General features: G+C 50.7%; 4 protein-coding genes across 4 annotated transcripts; 3 read left to right on the forward strand and 1 right to left on the reverse strand.

Annotated features, from left to right (window-relative positions):
* Positions 1 to 545: 545 nt before the first annotated feature.
* On the reverse strand, positions 546 to 3,425 carry CABS01_02307 (uncharacterized protein; the record flags this gene model as incomplete). The annotated part of the gene is made up of 1 exon (XM_060535685.1): positions 546 to 3,425. The coding sequence occupies one exon, from the start codon at positions 3,423 to 3,425 to the stop codon at positions 546 to 548; it is 2,880 nt and encodes a 959-aa protein (XP_060395990.1).
* Positions 3,426 to 5,623: 2,198 nt separating this feature from the next.
* On the forward strand, positions 5,624 to 7,183 carry CABS01_02308 (major facilitator superfamily transporter; the record flags this gene model as incomplete). The annotated part of the gene is made up of 3 exons (XM_060535686.1): positions 5,624 to 5,870; positions 5,997 to 6,372; positions 6,430 to 7,183. 3 exons carry the CDS (start codon positions 5,624 to 5,626, stop codon positions 7,181 to 7,183), a joined length of 1,377 nt encoding a protein of 458 aa, XP_060395991.1.
* A 986-nt stretch (positions 7,184 to 8,169) lies between these two features.
* Positions 8,170 to 9,207, forward strand: CABS01_02309 (isoflavone reductase; the record flags this gene model as incomplete). The annotated part of the gene is made up of 3 exons (XM_060535687.1): positions 8,170 to 8,199; positions 8,257 to 8,685; positions 8,755 to 9,207. 3 exons carry the CDS (start codon positions 8,170 to 8,172, stop codon positions 9,205 to 9,207), a joined length of 912 nt encoding a protein of 303 aa, XP_060395992.1.
* Positions 9,208 to 12,176: 2,969 nt separating this feature from the next.
* Positions 12,177 to 12,402, forward strand: CABS01_02310 (uncharacterized protein; the record flags this gene model as incomplete). The annotated part of the gene is made up of 2 exons (XM_060535688.1): positions 12,177 to 12,282; positions 12,347 to 12,402. 2 exons carry the CDS (start codon positions 12,177 to 12,179, stop codon positions 12,400 to 12,402), a joined length of 162 nt encoding a protein of 53 aa, XP_060395993.1.
* Between the last annotated feature and the right edge of the window lie 426 nt (positions 12,403 to 12,828).

The raw sequence follows: 12,828 nt of genomic DNA on the forward strand, positions 1-12,828 counted from the left end.
TGTTGTGTTGCGATTTACTTGAATCAAGTATGCGTAAATGCGTTGACTTGGCTGGAGTCGATTCTCGTTCTCGCTTGTAATGACTGCGTCTTTCCGCGTTTGAGAAGAACATGTACCTACTTGGGCGATGTAGTGGGACTTGCTCAACCTGAGTAGTGGTGTAAAATGAGGAGTCCAACTCCTCGTTGAAGAATAGCTCGTGACTTATATACAAGTTCAGTAAGGCTCCTGAATCACTGCATACTCATACAATTCCCTCATCTTAGTCGTATGTGGGCTTAGTGTTGTTTGGGGCCACACAATACCACATTCACTACTAATAAAAGCCGAAGGCGAGACTCGCAAAGTTATTGGTCCATTTGATGGTCGATATTGAGGTCAAGGGCGAACATTGAAGACATTTGTGAATATACTCAGCTAGGCGAGTTCAAATATTCGTGAGACTAGCAGTCAAAAAGCCCGATGCACGCGATGCAAATCACAGTATACTGTAACACGGATTTTACGCCATCTATGCCTCATTGACTACTTCTGTGCACAGTATGTTAAAGAACCAAACCCCATCTCACGGCCTTCTGCCTCATCATGTCAACGACACCCAGCGGCAAGAACCGCTCCTCAATGAGCCTAAGACCATCGAATCGCTCTTTCGCCTCCTGATGATACATCTGGACCACCCATCTCAGCTCAGACCGTAAATTGGCCGATTGAATGGGCAAGTCCTCCAATACCTGATAAACTTGCCGGTCAGCCTTAGGGCCGAGCACGGCTGGGGTCCCCTGAACACGCTCGTAGAGTTCTTTCAAGTGACTGCTCGTGGTACTTCTGTTTTTGGTGAATTCATCGTAGGTGAAGAAAGTCTCCAAGTCCTCTGGGCTGAGGAATTGCGCGTCGAATCGGCTGAGGGGCTCATCCCCTAGCTCACGCGCCTCAGTGGCCTTGTTCGACATGAATGTGCTCTTCTTGTCCTCGTAGTCATTGCGTTCTCGATCGAAAAAGCTCTGAATCATCTCTTCTGGTGATACCCCTATTCCACACAGGTGTTTCTGGACCTTAAGAAATGGTATGAACTGGTTTTGGAGTCCCAAGCCACCTAGTTGGTCGGGAAAGAAGATGAAGGCGTCCGACACATCCGAGACACCAAAACGCTGCTTGATCTTGGACTTGATGTAGTGAACTGCACTGAGTTGGCTGTTCGCCGCGCCGGCAATCGACTCGTCGCCGGTGCCAGCTAAATATGGCGCAAAAATGTCGTGCTGCATCTTCTGGTAGGTTCGTAAGACGCTCTCAACGTGCTCCTTGCCCAAGCAATAGGCCGGCTCTCCAAACGCCTGACCGAAAAAGCGGCCGATGCAGCTGTTCCATGTGCGTACCCAGTCGAGGATGCTTCGACACTCGGCAAGTTGTTTCTGAAGCTGCTTCACGTGCTCCGCGACGTTCGCCTGGTCGATGGTCCACTTTCCAGCCTTAGGGTCGAGCACGAGGTGGCCGATGCTGACAGGACCCTTAGGCAACTGCTCATCAAGAGCTTCATCTCGAGGAACTCCTTCATTGGTCAAGTACACCGAGCCAGTCTTCTTCATGTTGAACTCCAACCCCATAACCTTGGCGAAGTGCTGCATGGTAGCCCATGCCCTAGCAGTGTCCGCAGGACTACCTGCAACCCACAGGTCGTCATGCAGGCGGTATAGTTGTAGCCCTGTCTCTTGGTTGACGGCAAAGTCCATCACGAACAAGACCAACTCGCCGATGAGTTTTGCTGGCGATCGACTCATCGGCATACCCCTGCGCCTGATGCGCGGTGCGTTTGATGTGGACTCTGACTCGGAAGACGAAATGAAGCCTAGGTTCACCGGCATCTCAAGAACCTTCCGGTAGAACGCAAGCATGTTCTCTGGGAACCCAAAGAAGCGGAGGACGGCAAAGATTGACGTGTGGGACAGGCCGGCCCCGAACCACTTGAGATCAGACTGCAACGCGGCAGCTGTGCCATCAAGCGCTTGATGAAGCATCGTCTCAGTTGCAATCGTGCGCAAAAGAAATTGCTTGATGTTCAAGACCGGTTTCTTGGCCTTTCCCCATTCAGACGAGGAAACATCATCGTCGTCCTCCTCTTCTGACATTCTTCCATCGTCGTACATCTCCTCGTTGAGCGTGTTTACCTGGCTCGGCAGGGCGGCGAGGCAAAAGTGATCAATGAAATTCTTCCTGCGAAGACCTGCAACCGTATCATCAGAGATTGCAGGTCGACGTTGGGTAGTCCGGAAGAATGCTCCCCTTCCACCTCTTCCGCGCCCCCTGGTACCTCCCCTAGGCCATCTCGTTGTTGCTGAATGCGAGGATTCATCAAGAACCAGGGTGGGAAGTTCGCTGAGATAATAGGCTCGCCGCTGAATCTGCCTCTCAGTCATGGATGGCTCAGCGTGCCACCTCCAGACTTGGTTGGTCCCGTCCAGAGAAACAAGGTCTGTGAGGGTCCGCTTCAAGCTCACGCAGCTGTTGATACCGACCCAGTGAATGAAGATAGCCTGCAGTACATCTTCGTCCATCCAGATGCGGTACTTGCCGTTGGCTTGCTGGCGCGGAACGTACGATACTCCATCCTCGCCGGCGTCCCACTCCCAGTTCTCAAAATCGACGAACCTTGTGTTAAGGACGTCCGCGATCTCCCGTAGAACAACATTGTTGGACTCGAACTCGCGTAAGATAGCCTGTTTCTCATCGCTTAAGAGATCCTGCTGGAGGAGGCTGGCAATGCACATCTTCAGCGTGGTAGTGGTGAACGGGTTCCGTCTCTTGAGAAAGTCCTCGCTCGCTCGCGCGGTCCGTTGCCGTACGTCCTCAAGCGCCCTTTCACTCTCCCTCGTCTTGAAGAGACTTGCCAGATATGCATTGATCTCCGACTCGTCAGTCTCCAATGGTGTGAACACCACCTTCTCGAACTGGTTACGGAGGTTCTGAAGACGCTCTTGTTCCTGGTCGATGACCTCGAAAGAGGAGTCCTCCTTTGACAATTTGGCGGCGTCGGAATCCTCCATGGGACTTCCAGGATTGATCCACTCGGTAACAAGTCGGGAGTACAAGTGAGCCATGCTAAGCTTATGGCTTTGTACGTCAAGCTTAGACCTCAACAGGTCCTCGGATGACTGCAACATTGACGGAGGCACTGACGTGTCATATTTGGACTGAGCCAGCAAGTTGTCGATATTGTCGATGCTAGGATTGTCGTCGCGTCCTTTTGCGTAAAGTTCCTTGACCCCTCGAAGCAAGCAGCTGATACGGTCGCCCTGGTTGATGTGTTCTTCGGCCTCTTGGAGGATTTTGGCCTTGCGGTTTTCGTACTGAGTTCGTTGCTTCTCCAACTCGCGAATCTTAGTACTGGTGATGGACTGAAGCGTCTTCGATAAAACTGATGTTGAAGACATTGTACAATGATTCTGAAAGTCGTGAAGATTGGAAGGTTGTGTCTTTGCTAAATGATAATACTTCCTTGTTCATTTGTTTCCCGAACTCTCGGATCCATGATAAACTCACTTACTTATGTGTATCCGTCGATCATCCTGAGGGACTGTTACTTACACTTGCCAGCTGTTCTTCCAAAACATCTGGTGCGTGATAATCTTAACGATACAGTCTCAGTTCCCCGCCCCTAGAGCGAACCCAGCCGCTGGAGAAGCCTACAGAAGTTGTAAGACGTTGTTGCCTGCTTAAGCGACGCCCTTTGACTGTCATCTCAACTTGAACATGTTTGCTAACCTAGCAATTGACTATGCATGAACTCTTGAGGGCGTCCAACCATACAGCGTAAATCCTTTCTCTTTCTACTGGAACATTCCTTTCTAGTAGCAACACGAGGTATTTCAGGTCGCGGAACCTTGTCGCCAAGGAAAGTGTAGTTGCCCTAGGATCCAGATCAAGTTTAGGGCGTAAGCACAATGAGGTTGAGAATTCTAGAAGCTTCTCGACCATGAACGATGACAGGTCGCTTTGTGCCCATTATCTCAATGACGAGGAATCTTGGAGATTGATTATTCTAGACCGAATTCATCAAGAGTCCTCTCGAAGTGCCCGGCCAATCTGCATTCTATGCGTGGCGCCACTAAACAAGAGTTTCCGGCAAATCTGATGATACGCTTGCATTGTGACATATCAAGATATGATGATGATGGATAGCCGTTGCGATCTTTAAATATTGCCGCCAGTTCTTGTTATAGTGCGCAAGATTGAGCTCTTGGAATGGGCGCGTGAAGTGTTCGCCCTTCTTAACATGAACCCCCGGGTTGTCGCGTCCGTGCAATAGACACCCTAGTCAGAACAGCCAATACCAGTCCCTCCTCCCCTATTGATTTTTTCTGAAAGCCTTTGGTTGACTTGCTCTGGTCGTCTTCCTATTGTTAAATCAAATTTGATCAATGGGAATGACGATAGTGCAGGGCTGAGCAGAGCACTTTCAGAAAAGGTGTTGTTCGGCCCAGCTTCCATGGCAACCATGGTTACTTTGAACCTAAACAACACGACGGATAGTGATGACCGTACGTCATTTCTTCAATACCATCTCAATTTGGTTACGACAATCTCGAGCAGTGAACGGTCAGTGCCGAAAACGCACGACCAATGGTCAATAGAGAACGGCCGAAACATGGTCAGAGCCGGCCCCAGTTTCTGACCCGAAATGGGCAAAACTATCCCGCTGGATCTGTGGATGGGTTGTCAGCCCATTTTGGTAGGTTGTCAAACCCGTTGCATTCTGGCCAGCATAACCCTGGACTCTGCCCCAGTGGCGACCCGACGCGCGCGGCAGATCAGTGAGCTAGCCTGCCTAAACTGGCGCTGTCGCCGGTTTGAATTCCGCACCTCTGATGATCCTTCCCGGGCACCGGCCGAGGTCTCGCTTTCGCCAGCACGTTCTCAATGTTTTTGGCCATCCATCTGAGAGAAGATGGGAGGAGTGAATTGAGTCTCATAGATGCCGTGTCAAGCGATGCTTTTGAATAATACGGATTGCAAGTTTGGTAGAACCTGACACCTAGGGCACCTGTTGTTAACTTGAAGATTATCCATTCCCAAGGATGAATTCAAGACGGTTTTGTTCCGATGCCATACCGAGGCGCCACATCTAATATTGTAGATGCGATCTCCTGCAGGTGCCGCGGTGCGGAGCGGGTACTGTCGGGGGACCCGATCACATCAACAATAAAGGGTTGCATTGAGAACAGGGAAGTGGGTTGAATCAATACAAGACCATCGGCTCATCTTGTCAGTCGATTGAATAAGAAGAAAAATTCCAAGGCAAAAAATTTCCCCACAACCCATGAAAAAAGGGGCCTTTGACAACGCAATTTTTTGCTTAGATGAGCGTAAGAAGACGTGGCTCGGGAGTATTTTGCCTACTGCCGAACCGCGTTTCTCGACTGAGACCCTGCATTGTCCAATTGATGCTAACTCACACACCCCCTTTCAATCACTTAAACTTTCTTTCGTTCTCTACTTTGTCGCATTGGCGCACTGATAAGGCGGTTATCGCAATCTTTCAGATCATTTGAAGCCGGGATAGACTTTGGCATCCCGCCCTGAGCCGCTAACATAGGACGGATCTGGGTTCGGATGATTTGCTCAGTCGACAATGGCTTCAACTTCGAATGAAAGTCCAAGGGACCAGGGGAAGGACGCCAGCACACGCGAGGCCGCGATAGATACCTCCGTTATTGCGACAGACAACACAAGCAGTAACGACAGCCCTCCGACATCATCGTCTCAAGCATCACCTACTGCAGAGAAGTCAACAACAACCCCTGCTGGACCTCCAGACGGTGGTTTGCAAGCATGGCTCCACATCCTTGGGTCTTTCTTCATCTACTTTAACACATGGGGTAAGCAAGATCGATCTTTAGACTCGCATTTTACGCGATGCAACCATCGTGAGATGTTGCAGCGGCAACGCCAACATGGGGCAACCTCCTCTTGGAATGTGGTTCGCTGACCGGGTATCGTTCCAGGTCTCATCTCGAGCTTCGGCGCCTTTCAGGCCTACTACCAGTCTGATCTCCTGAAAAACAACACTGCCTTTGAGATCTCGACAATTGGTTCCCTGCAGAACTTCCTTATGGTCTTCTTGGGTTTCATCATCGGCCCAATTTACGACCTGGGCTACTCACGATACCTGCTGGTGGTAGGATCCATCCTGGTGCTGATCGGGCTTATCCTCCAAGCCTTCTGCCAGAACCTGTGGCAGTTCCTACTCTGCCAGGGTCTCATCATCGGCCTGGGAACCGGATGTCTGTCTACGCTAGGCGTCGCACTCCCATCGCAATGGTTCTCTACTAGGCTCGCGCTTGCCAATGGCATCGCGGCCAACGGTAGCGGTGTTGGGGGGTAAGTGTCGCTTTGAGCGAGAGCCTAGAGCCTAGAGTCGACTAACATTGTGCGCAGTCTCGTCCTACCAGCAATGTTCCGGGCAATCCAACCTAAGATCGGCTTCCGATGGACAGTCCTCGTCTTCGCGCTCATCGCGCTTGTGACGCTCGGCGTAGCCAACCTCGTCATCAAGACATCGAAGCTCAAGATCCCTCTCAAGCGGCGACCGCTCGTCGACAAGTCCGTCTTCCACGACCTCCCGTTCCTTCTCTTCCTCGGCGCCTGCTGTCTGCTCTTCCTGGGCATGTACACGCCGTACGTCTACGTGCAGAGCTACGCCCTCGAGAACCACATGGCCAGCGAGAATGTCGCGCTCTACCTTCTCTCGATGCTTAACGGCGCCTCTATTGTTGGGCGCATCATCCCCAACTTCTTTGCACCCTACATTGGCATCATGAACATGATTGCTAGCGCCGTCTTCGTCATGTCGATTGCCGCCTTCTGCTTCGCGGCGACGAACAGCCAGGCTTCACTCATTGCCGTCACTGTGGTGTACGGCTTCTTCAGCGGAACATTCTTCGGCTTGCAGCCGACTACGTTCGTCAAGCTTACAGCTGACAAAAGTTACATGGGCACCAGATTTGGCATGGCATTTACTGTCATGTCGGTGGCACTCCTGTTCGGATCGCCGATTGCTGGTGCGCTGTCCAGGTCGCATGGATACTTGAGCGGTTGGATCTGGTCGGGATGTTGCCTTGCGGCTAGCGGTGTCACGATTTGCATTTCGCGCGGGTTTGCTGGTGGCTGGAAGCTGAACAAGGCGGTTTGAGATGCCTCCTTGGCTGTGTTGTACATATGATTAGTTACATGCAAAAAGTTATACAGAGATATCATCACTCATTTCCGATACCTGATCTACGAGTAATGTGATTTGGTCATGGGGTTCTTAGACGACGAGATTGCCACTTTTTGATATAGGTGGCTCAAGCCCAATTGAGTCCTGTTCTCAAAGCTGTCAAGTTGAAGAGACGAAGGATCTCGTGAGATGGGCCGGCAGTGCGACTGCCAGCTACGTCACAGTAGCAATGGACTCCACGGAGCTAAATCTCTTTCCGGGCCGCAGCCGTGACCCATGTTCGGCTCGCAGCTGCGGCAGTTTATCTTCAAGCATACCCAGGTGCGGAATGTCGGAAACCCCCTGTCACGGTGCTGCCGTCAGGTACCGCAGACGGCCAGTCCCGATGGCGAAGGAACCGCCTGGAGGAACCGAGGGCTATGGAAGTGTGCGCCAAGTTATTCAAGAACCTACTCCGTATTAATGGACGGTGGAAAGTGAGGAGTGGGAGCCGTCTAGATAACAGGTTGCACAAAGTGGGAGCCGGGTGCCCTGACTCGCCATTGCTACCCGGCAAGGACACCCGGGCTTCGACCCATAAACAAGGACCATATGGGGTCTCATGCCACCTTGCCAGGCTCTGCCAGGGCCACCAGCGGCATATCGTCGATCTAAAATGATGCAAGGGCAACTGCGTGGGTATCGCTGCGAAAGTGTCACTATTTTTTGTGTTCGGGGAAGCTTGAATATAGAGCCCCCGCGTAGGGTTGCACTCCGCGGAACCAGAACCGGCATGCCAGATGGCGCAAACCTTAGAGTTCATGACGGGGATGGAGGGGTTGGAGGGGCAGAAATCCCCTTGTTCGTAAGCTCTATCTTCACGTATAAATAGCTAGATCTGGTGCCTTGCATGCGAAGTCTTCGCTCTCTCGGGTTTTTGTTGCGCTCTATTCGTCGATCAATATCAAATACTATTCAAAATGTCCATCAAAACAGTTGCCGTCGTTGGTGTAAGTAGTGACTGGACAACACTGCGACAGGAGACCGAAGCTCACAACTGAATCTAGGCATCCGGCCTCGTTGGTCTGCGAGTCGTCAAAGCCCTCCTAGAAAAGGGATTTGAAGTAACGGCCATCTCTCGTGAAGCTTCCACCGCAACATTCCCATCTGGCGTCGCCGTCCGCAAGGCAGACCTGTCGTCTGTTGAGTCCCTCACGGCCGCCTTTGCCGGTCAGGATGCCGTCATCTCTGCCATCTCCACTGTCGCTGTAATCGTCCCCGGTTCACAAGACCCGCTCATCGATGCGGCGATCGCTGCTGGCGTGAAACGCTTCATCCCATCCGAGTATGGCCTCAACACACGCACCTTGGAGGGTGAGATTCTTGGGGACTGGCTCAAGTCCAAGACGGCCGCTGTCGACTACTTGATCAAGAAGGCGGAGGCTAACCCAAGCTTTACCTGGACTGGCATTGGAACAAGTCTTTTCTTCGACTGGGTAAGTCCTCGCCATCGACACTTCAACTTGTCTAACTTCCTGAGGGTGTAACTAACCGCTTCCTAACAGAGCATCACCCGAGGAATCTACGGCATTTCACTCGAAAACAAGAGCATCACAATCTTCGACTCCGGAAACCAAAAGGTCTCGACGACGTCGCTTGCTTTCCTCGCTGAGGGCATTGTCGCGGTGCTGCAACACCCCGCCGAAACCGCCAACAAGTACATCAACATTGTAGAATTCGAAGTCACACAGAACCAGCTCCACAAGCTCTTTGAGGAGGAGACGGGGTCAAAGTTCACGGTCGAGCATAAGACTGCCGATGAGGCAGAGAAGGAGGGCAAGGAGAAGCTCAAGGCTGGGGGACGTTTCCCCTTTGAGGAGTTTTTGCAAAAGTACTGGTTTGGCGACGTACCCGGCCACACTATCAAGGAGGAAGATAAGGCAAACAAGATTCTGGAACTTCCCCAAAGTGACTTGCGGGAGGTTGTCAGGGGATACATTAAGGAGCACAGCACATAGAAAAAGCCGAATGGCAATCTAGACGAGCAAAATGAGCAAAGTCTATCTGAATGTGTGTTTTCAAGTGCAATTCAACTGTCTGTCTGAAGTACAGTTCTCCCTCTATATTCTTTAGTTTATACGCGCTTTGCTCTCAGTCTGTTTAATTATAGTGTAATTCGTTTATGCGTATGCCAGCTATTTACTACTCTGATTAAGTACGGCAGAAGCATTCGTTGAAAGTCTCTTGAAAGGGGGCTTGCGATGAAGTTCCCGTAACGAGGTAGAACAAAAGGCAACATCAAACTTCTCGGGAGTTCACTAACCTGACTGAAAAGGATTCAATTACAACTCCTCTATCAGTTTCCTTCCATATTGTTGACATCTTATCCTGGTTGACCGACTTGCCCGTGGGCATGTGGTACATCACGTACCTTAGATCTGACATATCCCACCTGGCGATATATTCGTTGGTTTGAATGCTCAATGTTTCTCGCTTGAGCTTCGGAAAACCTCTGCTAGGGAACGATTAGGATCGTTCTAAGATCTTCCTCCGGCTCGCCCGACTCAGAATTGGATCCGCATTGGTATCGGCAAGTTCTATTCATGGTTGCTCTGACTTGATAGAGGTCAGTAGTGCGCTTTAAACTACCTTAAGTCAACGTATCTAGGTCCTATGATTTGGCTCGGGGGTGGGGGTTCTGCTTCGTCATTCACTTCACGAGTATGCCCGTATGCATGAGCTCTTCAATGAGAAGAATGTCCTTTGGCTAAGTTCTGAACGAAAATTTGATCCAATATGCCCATTGCCGAGACATTATGAACACATGAGGTATACCAGGACAGCATGAGCTTATGCATTGGGTCGATTTCTTGAGAACCTCAAGATGAAGTTACTTGACCCATTTGGATCAATACCTACCTTACGTTTCGCGATCTGCGGCGAGATTCGACCTTCGAGATTAGTGCCACAGTACGTCGCGTTTGCGGCAATCCAAGTGTTGATGTTTTTCCTTTCAGTCCTGGATATCAAGTAGCCGCAGAATCCATCTCGCAACCTCAGCCTTGAAATCCTATGGTGACATCGCTTACCCTAAGAGAATTAGAAAATAATAGCTCCATTCCTGGTTGCTGTCAATGGAACATGGTCAGGAACCTGAAGCCTCATCATTGATTCTACTGAAACAATCCACTTGCCGAATTTATTGGAGAATTGAGCTGGATGACCGGCTCCGAGGTATCATACCGTGAACCGACTCCAACGCATGTCGACGAAGGCTGTGCATAACCAAAGCTTCGACGACGGATGGCAAGTTTATCAGTTAGAATTCCTCACACGGCTTTTGCAACGCGAGCCCCTGAACGATGAAGCACATCGATGAGAGTTGGTGTGGTATCCTCTGCATCATCCGGCTACCGAACTAATGCACAGGTGGTATTCTTCTTATCTACGTTCGCGTCACAGTGGCGCTGATGTCTAGGCTCTCCATTGGTGTAGGCTTGATAGAGGGGCGAAAAAAGGCTGGGTTGAGTGGCTAGGCAAAAGACTTTATAAAAATCCTTGGTCGACAAGATCACCACCGAGCCTGTTCGATTGTTCTTCGAAAGTTGAACGGGTGCTTTCCACAACCGTGGGTACTGCCAGGTGGAGAAGATGCCGTTGATTATTTCTGCGGCCGAAAATTCTTGGGTCGTCTCAAATCACGTAAGTGCCGACGTGGCAGCGCTGGAAGACACGAGGCCAAGAGCTTGGCCAAGACGTCGCGGCTTGTCACATCGGGGGAGACACAACTGCCAAGTGAGGTTTGTAGCTTGGCTAGCAGCGTTACAAAAGGTAAAAACTTTATTGCAATGAGCCATTCATGGACAGTTGAGCTGTGGGCATTTAAGCCAGTCGGACTCGGAAATTTCAATAGGACGAAGTTGAGCGAGTGGTGTCTAGCAATCCGATGCGGCTGAAGCGGCGCTCGTTTCCACTTGCCCGTAAGATCACAACCGAGGAACGTGATCGCTGGATTGGTTCCTGACATTGGACGATGAGGAACTCCTCGCCGTCTAATGTAATAAAATGCTCCGGCCGGCGGACGGAGAGGGTAGATGAGCCGACGCGGCATTCAGTTGGGCAGGGGTTCACGCAACTCTCCGTAGATCCTCCTTGTTTCAGGAGGCTGAAACGGTGGGGGGCCACATTGTTCTCGCCTCAGAATGGACTCACTTGGGCTTCACATCGCGATAAAGTCGCAGGACAATGGTGTGAGGCTGTGCTGTTGGTAAAACTTGAAGGGGGAAAGGACAGGAGATGCTGTAATGGAAAATATGAATGACAAAAGAATGGTTGGCTGAACGGCTTCACTTCTTAGACGTGCAGGCGACAGTGCATTGAAGTAGACTAGTTAGTTCAAATGTCTAGTAGTCATCGGTAGTGGTTCGTAGATCCGTAAATCAAGGTTGGAAAAACCCACAAACCCCAGGTGACAGATGAGTTGGTGGGGTTCTTCGACGAGAATGCGACCCCAAGGCCCGGTACCAGCCTAGTTCAAGGGCGGCCCCGAAACTACCTTTTAGTCAATGGGACCATCTCCTCTGACTGTGATAACGCAATCCTCTCGCATTTGCTGCACCCCCTTTTGAAACCGAAATGAGATGACATGAGCCCATTCCCAAGCCCGCGTGTGTGGGAATGACCATACAGACCCAGGTTGGCGCTTCGAATCTCTTGGCATTATCTGGTGATTATCCCACGAACCCCGGCCCTCCCCCGTCGCACCGGCATGGTTGTGATGTGGGACCGACGCGATCGGAGAGACCTAGAATTTGATGATATATGGGCACCCAGCACCACAACTTTGTTTTAGTTCATCTGCAAAAGAAAGGCTCGTTCAGTTTCTTGATCCCGGCGATCGTTGCGCGTCTCCTTCTGATTAGTTGCACTTATCGTTGGTCCCTCGGAATCGCGTTTCTTTATCTACCTTACTACCCACTTAATCAACATGCCTGTTCTCGATACGCGACTCATCCAGGAGGGGATGATGGAAGTTGGTCACGAAATTATGAAAAGGAGCGTCGACCACACTGTACTAGAGACACTGGCAGTGGGTAAGTGGACTCACACCAGAGCTGCGTGGTTGTAACCGAAACTTTAGCTGACTTATGTGCACAGCTGGTACATGTATATTTGGTGTGGGCGGCTTCATTTACTGGATCAACCACCGGTGAACAACTGAACGACACCGAAAATGTAAGCCAAATCTTCTCTATGATGGACCATTTAGTCAACAGCAGAAACTAATGTACGCAACTCTAGGTTGCAGTAACCACGCACTCACCACAAACATTACGAAAGACTGCGAACACCGAGATAGAGACAGCGCAAACATGAAGTACAACGCTCCTTAAGTGAACCCCACACCAAACCACGGTGCAGGACACCAGCGATACTTGTCACATTGGCATAGACAAAGGGTCGCCATAATCAATATCGACTCAAGCAAGGCGGTACGGCGGCCTATGTCCTGTACCTCCGTGTCCCGCTAGCAATCCGAAGTCGACCTGCCAAATATCACGAGATACCAGGCAACGTTCAGAGGCAACGACAACTTTCACAAAGCGATGTCATTTGGCCATACCAATCTTTGTAATTTA

The sequence above is a fragment of the Colletotrichum abscissum genome (assembly GCF_030869225.1).
Source record: "Colletotrichum abscissum strain IMI 504890 chromosome Unknown Scaffold_4.1, whole genome shotgun sequence".
Lineage (NCBI taxonomy): Eukaryota > Fungi > Ascomycota > Sordariomycetes > Glomerellales > Glomerellaceae > Colletotrichum > Colletotrichum abscissum.